Below are 9,920 nucleotides of genomic sequence, written 5' to 3'. Positions count from 1 at the left end.
ATCAGAAATTGTGCTGTACCACTAAAAACAATCGTATCCTTATTTTTGTATACAATTCAATATTCAAATTTCGAATCGTGTTCCCAATTATTTCCGAATTGTTATATAAAATAAATAACTACCTACCTACATTTTAATCACAGCAACATCTTAATGTATCCCAATAAATAACATAAATTAATTCGTTTCGAAGTGTCGGTACTATTTTATTTGTCCAATTTACAAATAATCTATACACAATTGTCGGGAAATTTTAAGCTTCGGGCAAACATTACACAAGACTGCTTATAAAACCGAATCTCTTGAATGTAAGTTCATCATCATCATCATTTTCAGCCGATGGACGTCCACTGCTGGACATAGGCCTCTTGCATGGACCTTCAAGCATAACGATCTCGAGCCGCCAGCATCCAGCGGTTTCCTGCAATCCGCTTGATGTCCTCTGTCCACCTAGTGGGGGGTCGACCAACACTGCGCTTTCCGGTGCGGGGTCGCCATTCCAACACCTTGGGACCCCAACGTCCATCGGCTCTTCGAACTATGTGACCTGCCCATTGCCACTTCAGCTTCGCGACTCGCTGAGCTATGTCGGTGACTTTGGTTTGTCTGCGGATCTCCTCATTTCTGATTCGATCCCGCAGAGAAACTCCAAGCATAGATCGCTCCATCGCCCGCTGAGTGATTTTGAGCCTTCTAATGAGGCCCATAGTAGAGTTCATGTTTAAAGCGAATGTAAGTTAGAATGCAACAAAGTATACATGAATGTGTTTTAGAAATACAATAACCATTAGAGGCATTTGTGTTCATCTATACTTATAATAAATCTGTAGAGAGGTCAATTCTGTACATGAAATATATTTCCAAAATAACTATCAGGGGGTGATTAGTGATCGATACTGATGCCAAAAATGCAATCAGTAAAATTTTTTGTCTGTCTGTATGTTCGTTATAGGAACAAAAATTACTCGACGGATTTTAACGAAACTTAGTACAATTATTATTTATACTCTTGGGCAGGTTATAGTATACTTTTCATCACGCTACGATCAATAGGAGCAGAGCAGTGAAGGGAAATGTTGGGAAAACGGGAGAAGTTACTCCATTTTACAGCGATATTACTGTAAGGGCTGGATTAAAAAGGTCTAAAGGCGGAAGAAGTCGCGGGCGTCCGCTAGTAAATAATAATATTTACAGGCTTTTTACATAATTCCAAGGGTAGCAGAAATTGTAGGTAGCTTTGAATGCAAAGTTTGGTAAAAACCTTGTTTTCAAAGCTAGAATTTTTTGATTGCTTCCAATTTAGCATTAAAAAAACATATGTTACTTTGAGTCTTAAATAATTTGATGCCAGGTAAGTGGACTTTAATTATCTACCAATGAACAGTGTATTCGATAACTAGTGCATCCAAGGTATAAAAGAATCGAAGGCTGTTTTTTGAAAATTTTCTTCCCTAAAAATACTAATTATGTATGGTAAATGTCAATTGATTTATATTTATGATACAAAATATACAAACACGCTTCGTCTGTGTCTGTGACAATTTGCCCCGATGCAGGGGTGAGAAACAAATCGTTGTAACGAAGCTTATTGCCACGTTTTTCTATACAGCATTAACATTTTGCACCCCCATTGCATACATCAAAGAAATGAAAGGGTTGGAACTCGCATAGGGCGTGGAACACTCAATTATTACAAACGTTGGCACAAACAATTTACATTTAATTTCATGTCGAGGAAAACGAATTGCGGAGGAGACTTCCTCTACTCGACAATAGATGGCGCTCTATATATTTACAATAACGCCACTATTGTTCTCTATAATTTATTCGATCATACACAATGAAACATGCTGCAAAAATGTACACTAGTTTATTAGCAAGCAAATGAGTAGGTTAAAAGAACGTATGTATGTCGAGTAGCAACGCAACATAGCTCAAAGTGTACGACCATTACTTACTCCTACATTTGAACATCATCAGTTGCTTAGCCGTAACACGTTAATACAAAAACTATACACAAATAAATACGTTGCACCATTAAAACACTAAAAAATAACCACTGGGTATTGCGTATTAACTTTATTTCACAATTTGTGTTCGATTTCGATTTACGACACAGAGTTCTCTTGCATATCTCCCGCCAAAACGGCGCTGTCATGGCCGGCTGTCATGTTTAAAGCGTTCATAGACAAGTGAGAGTCGGCGTAGTTGTGCGCTATGTCGCCGCTAGATGGCAACTCGGGCACGGTGGTCGGGTTCTCAGGCATCGAGAGCAGTCGATGCGGGAACCCGAATAGCTGAGATCACTGAAGCCGTCCCCAATAATTCGACGCGAGGTCCGGCCCCTGCGAAGGTATTTGCACAGGGACGCTCACGCCCGCCGATATCACACCTACGGAAGAGGGGAAGCAATATTATTAAACTGTAATTTAAATATGTTGCAGATATTTATCGCGTGTCATCCAATTTAACGCAGTGACGCAGTGGTATGAGCGGTTGATTTACAAGACGGAGGTCTTGGGTTCGATCATGGCTGGACCGATTGAGGTTTTTTTAATTGGTCCAGGTCTGGCTCGTTGGAGTCTTTGGCCGTGGCTACTGTCCTACCGGCAAAGACGTACCGCCAAGCGATTTAGCGTTCCGGTACGATGTCATGTAGAAATTAAAAGGGCTGTGGATTTTCATCCTCTTCCTAACAAGTTAGCCCGCTTCCATCTTAGATTGCATCATCACTTACAATCAGGTGAGTCTACCTATTTACTAATTTAACGGTAACGGTAATTTTTACTCTTGCAATGATCATCATCACAAATAGATATCAGACTTTAGATAATGACCAGAAACCGGCAGCTTAAAGAGCTCTCGGCGTCTGCAGGGTGGTAACAACAACAATTTATAAACCTCAGATTTATTATCAAAATTTTTTTGAAAGAAAGAAAACCTAATATATCGTAGCTCGATCCAAGGCTAGTAGAACCCAGAATCTCATGATCTGAAGCCACATAGGCTAACCACTGGACTAGCGGGGCAGTTGCAATTAGCTATATACGAGAAGTACCTACCTATTAAGTATTGTGAGCACCCAGTAAATGAATTATTAAAGTGTATAGTAATTGCAATGAATCGCTAAAATAAGTAAATTTTAGTTTGTAGATAGATTAGAAACTTGAACTCAATGGGCAATCCATTTAACTTAAGTAGCGTACCTAGGCATTTAGTGGGTGGGCACGTTAATGAAATTATTCATAATTTTAGTAAATTCAATTACCTAGTTACTTTAAATTGTCTTTATAAATACCTCCCTAAGTAGTCTTAGGGACTGATTGCACTTATGCGTATTTCAGTGAACTACCTTATATGGTTATCTACAATTATTATTGTTACTAACCATCATAGCAAGTTATCTATTCTGAAATTCTTCTATCATCGTTATGTATACGTATAATAATATCAATAGAATAACATAATATTATATCATTTTTACAAAAAGTCGTTTTGACTATAAGAACCGACGTACAATGAAATGTACCTTAGCTAGCAAACTTACATAATAACTTACATAATGTCTAGGAAGTATATAGATTTGGACAACATCAGTTATGTGAAACTACTGACTACCACGAACGACTATACTATGTAAAGATCGAAATTCATTGATGAAAATGGCGATCGAACACCATTGAAGGTGACTGAATAAATGCCCTATAATTAACAAGCGATAATGTTGAGACTATTTTGTCTTCATGCATATTTGTATCTCGTTTACGTAGAAAACGCAAGTTAGTTAAAATTAAATCGTACTGAAAAGTACCTACGTGTACTGAGTGTGATGAGTCTCTTTACATGAATAAGTTAATGGGCAAACAAACTCCACAAGCTTAAATCCTTCAACATTGTATTTATAAGTATCTCGATAATCTGCATACACATATTCGTACCTAGAGTTAATGGCGCCTGTTCATTCGCATATGCGTAGCTTCATGACTGTATAGTGCATGCGTACCTACACGCTGATAACGTGATTGTGTGTAATAAACTGAACGCAATCGGAATCCTATTAGACATATTAGGGCTGAGTATTGACTATTGATACATGACGTTAATAGGTTTCGTATCAGATTATGGAATATGGGCAAATTTGATTGAAACTATGATGTATATGCTGTTAAGACATTACTGAATTAAATTTAGTTTCTTTAGCATTAAAATTCAGTGGCAGTGAAAGTGTTCGTAATTTCAAGAGATTCACTTGGTCTAAGGGATTCATAAAGTTAAAACAGTAGTAGCTGTTTCCATAATGAGAGTTTTTGACCAAGAGACAACTGCGGCAGCTGTTGCCCAAGAATTTTTAGGCAATGAGATTCAGTTGGTCAATGGAATACAACAAGTGACGATTGTAATAGTAACAATAAGATTCACTCTGTTAATGGGATTGACAAAGGGAAAACTGTAGTAGCTGTTTCCTTAAAAACGAATTTTACATAAAAAGTAGCAATCAGGAAAAAGTAAACTTAACTTAGCAACCGATTTGCCAAAATTGAGATAAATTATAAAAAGAAATGTTTAGAAATAAATTGAGAAAATGTCACTAATCATAAATTTTAAAAGTAGTCAATAAATATCTATTAATATAAAGTTCATACAAGCATATAAATATTATCCACAGCATTTGGCGTTTTACGTAATTCATAGCTTGATGACAGTACTGCAGGCATACGTCGAGATAACACGATTGTGTGTTATAAACTGAATGCAATCTGAATCCTATTAGGCATATGGCTGAGTACCGATACATGATGTTAATATGCTGCGTATTAGGTTTTGGCTCGTGATGAGATTTGAATGAGCCTTGCGATATAGCAGCTTGTGATGGTCTTTTAGCATTAACACTATGTATTCGTTTTATCTATTTACTTAGTAAATTATTAATCATCAAAAAGCATTTTTGTAATGTACTAAAATTTTATCTGTTTGAAGTGACTTTACTAATCGTACAATGCATTCATTTACTGGTTTTAGCTCCTACTTGAATTCAGAAGTCAGTTTTTCTGAGAATATTTTGTGTGATTTCTTCATAGATTCGGTTAAAGTTTTATTTGTTACTTTACTTACAATAATTAAAAATGCAATTATTGAAGCTCCATTTCTTGGGTAACTATAAATTGGATTTGACGTAGTTAATACAGATTATTGAATTCTCGATTCTGTGGTCATTAAAACATTCTAAAGTCCTTGCAGGTATAGAGTAAATAGTAAACTGTCAATTCAAATTTTCTTAACAGCAGAACAACAAATTGAATCGATTCAATACGTGCGAAGGAAAACTGAACTATTACTTTCAACAGCATTTACTATGAAGGAAGGCTATCTATATCGCCTTATTTATAACCGTCTGGCTTCACTACATAATTCTATATTTCACCCCTACCGCGTGCGAGCTCGCGATAACATTTTCCGTTCCGTCGTGAAGGGGTACCGTTTACATTCATTACACGATATTATCGCCTTTAAACAGCCCCGCCGAGACTCGTTTAGTCAATGGTCTGTGTCTATGACCGCCCTCTTGTTTATGACGTTCAGTTTATTTCGGTAAACCTATTAGGTGCCTTCTTCTTGTAAGAATTTGTTATGTAAAGGATTATTAATATTAAAGCAAAGTCTTTTTGATCGAATGAAAGAGTTTGATTGAATTAAATGAATATCTTTCAGTTTAGAATTTAAACTATTGTGAGTGTTATTCATAATAGAAATTTAGTATTAGACCACGGCTAAAACCCTAGAACCAGCTCATAAATAGGTATGAGTTCTAAACTAATAAAATGAATTTGCAAAGAAAGATTAAGAATTGCTTGTTCGCTATTTGATCGGATGTAAAAAAAATCAAGTTAAAAAACGAATACCAAACAAACTGAGTAATGTTAAGTTTTAAAACTCTTTTAGTTGCATTAGTAGATGATTCAATAAGCGTCTGTAATGAAAGACGTGAAGCGCCAAAGTTTATGGAATCGCAAAAGACCGACGCTAAAGTGCGAAAAGTGGAACAAATCCGTATTATTTAATACCGCACGAAGCTGGAAATGCACCCGTCGAAAGAGCGTAAAAGAGTAAATGAAACGAGAGCGTGCATTTTGAATTGTGAAAAACTCTTTTGTTCGCCGCCACTGCTGAAAACTCCGCAGTGGAACAATGCGAGAGCCCCAAACAACAATAATTCATACCGCTTTCCGCCACCTACGGCTAAAAATGTCCGCCACATGATATATAATATCAAGTGGAAAAGTTATAGCTTTTTAAAACAATGGAAACGCCAGCGCCCCGCAGTTTGTTCTTTTTCTGAATACTAATAAATCTACAATGTTTATGTTGCTTTTTACCGTTTTGGCTGCGAAAAATGTAAAAAATATACTCAAAGACCCACATTTGTTCCGTTTTTTAATTTCCACGATGTCATTATACAAATACATAAGAGTATCTGCGTTGATTCAATTCTGCCGTTTGTTAACAAAAGAATTCGATATTCAAAATCAATTTAAAAGCCATTTGTAAGGAACAGACAACGGCAAATCCAATCGAGGCGCGCGCTCCCATTTTTTCCACTTTTTCCTCTTATTTTTTTGTTTCCCCGCCATGTCGCGGTCTTGTGAGCCAGACGCCCCTTGCTCTTGAGTCAGCGTTTTTTACATTTTATTACGAAGTTGGTAAATATTTTCCGAGGCTTGATTTCGCCGATTTTGTAACGTTCCCAAGCAAACCGTACACATTTTACTTGTAGTCTTTTGAATTGAATCCGCTTTTAATCTTCAAATGCGTTGCAATTCCTTTTGAATTAAATTTTTTAAAGGGATATTACTTTACATTAGTTAAGGGTGTATGCCTTAATTATGACTTATTTGCATTAATAATAACAGTTCCCTCTCAAGTTTGGTCTTTTGAAGTAAACGCATTTCAAATGAATCACTTACAACGGGACCAAAATACGACATTTTCAATTAAAATATTAAAATGATTCATTTGAAATTACCAACCTACTTCAAACTGACTTTCTTGTCTGTTAACCTACTATGTATTAATAACTACTGTAGTAAGACATTCAAGCCGTTATCATAATGCTTAAACCAGAAGTTATCAACTTAAAACATATCATAACTATGTTTTTGTTATTCAGATAAAAGTGCATGTTCTTCCGACGAAATTGTAGATGTATGTTCTTCCGACGAAATTGTTACCTATCTATGTACCTATCGGATTACTAGTTAGAACTGAGATAATCCTACTTCCTGTCCTATTTTACTAATATTATAAACGCGAAAGTTTGTATGTATGTTTGTTACTCTTTAACGCCGCAACTACTGAACCGATTTGGCTGAAATTTGGAATGGTAACGGTCAGTACCGGCACCGTATGACATTTGATACATATAGTCTAAATTTCATATATGTCAACTAACATTGGGCAGATTGAGATTTTCTTAATTAGTCCAGGTCTGGCTGGTGGGAGGCTTCGGCTGTGGCTAGTTACCACCCTACCGGGAAAGACGTACCGCCAAGCGATTTAGCGTTCCAGCGTAGCTCATCTCCTCCTAACAAGTTAGCCCGCTTCCATCTTAGACTGCATCATCACTTACCATCAGGTGAGATTGTAGTCAAGGGCTAACTTGTAAAGAATGAAAAAAAAAAAAATTAAAAAAAAAAAAAAACCATACCAGTACTGCCTGCCGCTTGTGGTTGGGAGTATGCCGCGTGCTGTTGATGCGCAGCTGGCGCCCGTGAGTAGCCGCCGCTGCCGAGCACGTCGCCGAACATGTAAGGGTACCCGCTGTCTCGCTGCTGGAGACACGACGACGACAGCCCGCCAGACATTGAGCTGTCAAACACGTAAACCGTTAAGACTTGCCATCCAGAGTGCCATGGGCTGACTGAATCAGATGGTGTGTATTGCTTATATATTTTTAACTAGCTGACGCCGCGCGGTTTAACTCGCGTGGTTCCTGTTCCCGTAGGAATATGGGGATAATTTATAGCCTTCCTCGATATATGGGCTATCTAACACTGAAAGAATTTTCAAATCGGAGCAGTAGTTCCTGAGATAAGCGCGTTCAATCAAACAAACAAACTCTTCCGCTTTATAATATTAGTATAGATACAAATTTAATAAACGTTATGTAGTGTTGGTCTGGTGAATAAATCGTGAATACCTTGACTGAATATCATTCGAAGGTCGTATATTTTATGCTTATGCCGCTAACTTTAATTGATGTAAGTTAAGTTTTATTGCAAACATTTTGTTGTTGATCCACCTGTCATGACCGTTTGATGTAAAAACACGTTAATAAATTAAATAAAGTCATCTATTTACTATTTATGGGCGATTTTTTATCTATTTTGTCGGCATTAGTTGTGATCTTTCTTCTTAATTTGACAGTAATGCCCAACATTATTATTGTCTATGGCCTAAAAGTAAGACAAACGTCCTTATCCTTTTTTCAACAAACAAATAGTTCATTTCTTGCTAAAATAAATTCAATAAATTATGGCTTGAAAAGTTTTCCATATCACCTTTGTAACCTTTATAACAGCTGATCTCATATAAAAATTATGTAGGATAGAACATTATATAATAGACCGGAAAATAATAACCAACTTTTAATATCTATTAGTAACTTGACAACGGACGCGGCATGAAAAAGCGGAAGTCAACCTAACTTTACTAAGTTCAAGTAATTTGCCTCTACAAAAGGTGAAGCTCGTAGGTTCACTATTAAAAATCAATCCAAGTGGAAAGTCGGCGACCTTCGGCTTTCAACTTGCGAATCTCGGTGCAATGGCGGGAAACGCAAGAAGACGCGATCTTTGCCGGCCGATTTGCCGTGGTTTGATTAGTGTCGCCACTTGTTAATAGATGGCGCTATGTATCACATTCCTAACTTTATTACATATCTTAAAATGTAGTTAAGTACGTCTTATTCTTATTGGGTACTAGTTCATAAAGTATTTTTAACTGACTTCTAAATAGGAGGAGGTTCTCAATTCGCTGGAATATTTTATTTTTGTTTGTTCCTTATTCAAAGACGCACGAACAGATTTGGAAAATTATTTTTTGTGTTATAGTATCTACCTCCAACTGATAGTCTCATAAAATTTTCAACATAAATTAGTCCAATAGTTTAATTTTAAATCAAATCAAAATCATCATTATCATCATTACGATCACTCCAGTAGTCCCAAATGACATTCCGGTTTCATCATCATCTAATGACAAAGAGTCGTTAAAAAAAAAGTGTGTGTCAGCTCCGACGCACAAATAAAGTTTACTCTTTTAAATCGACTGTCTAAATAGATGAATGTTGCCCCGCAGCGTATACTATGTACGTCTCAATACTTACGCCGTAAAGTGAAAGGTGCGCAGAATATATAGGTTGCGCACAAAAAACGTAACGTTGTCATTCGTTCATCGGATTTTACTGCCTATATTTTTTCATACAGGGGGCTACATATGTATTGTTAAGGAGTAAATTCCAATATACTCCAAAAACCCAGTGTGCTTACCAGACGACTAAAGTAAAACTTCTTTAGCTCTCCCTCTGAAAGTCCGTTCGGTTGCCCCGATTACAATTTTCGTAACGCACTCACCAGCTTACTTCTCAAGTCGTGCGTAAAGAAATTAAACTTCTAAAACGGGGGTATCTCATAACTCACCTATACGTATCACCCATGGTGGCGATGGGTTGTGGTATCGGGCTGTACATAGAGTTGAACCCTCCGTTGAGCGGCAGGCGCGCGGGGGGTGCGGGGGGTGAGGCGGGCGCGTCTCTCCGTTGGCTGCGCAACTTCTCTTCCCGTCGCCATTTCGCGCGTCGGTTGGAGAACCAGACCTGTTGGAAGATGACAAGATATTAAAGACTGATATTTAACCTTAGGCTA

At 37.2% G+C, this 9,920-nt stretch overlaps 1 protein-coding gene across 5 annotated transcripts in view; it reads right to left on the bottom strand.

The window, feature by feature from the left end:
* Positions 1-745: 745 nt before the first annotated feature.
* Positions 746-9,920, bottom strand: part of LOC112047137 (paired box protein Pax-6) — a 104,243-nt gene continuing 95,068 nt past the window's right edge. For all 5 annotated transcript variants that reach the window (XM_052888631.1, XM_052888633.1, XM_052888632.1 and 2 more), the window contains 3 exons: positions 9,696-9,871; positions 7,703-7,863; positions 746-2,392 (listed from right to left, as the gene is read on the bottom strand). In XM_052888631.1, coding sequence (XP_052744591.1) covers positions 2,304-2,392; positions 7,703-7,863; positions 9,696-9,871 — 426 coding nt within the window. In that variant the 3' untranslated portion in view covers positions 746-2,303. The remainder of the gene's footprint in view (positions 2,393-7,702; positions 7,864-9,695; positions 9,872-9,920) is intronic.

Source organism: Bicyclus anynana, chromosome 23 (assembly GCF_947172395.1).
Source record: "Bicyclus anynana chromosome 23, ilBicAnyn1.1, whole genome shotgun sequence".
NCBI classification, from domain to species: domain Eukaryota; kingdom Metazoa; phylum Arthropoda; class Insecta; order Lepidoptera; family Nymphalidae; genus Bicyclus; species Bicyclus anynana.
This window is presented reverse-complemented; position numbering and strand designations above follow the sequence as displayed.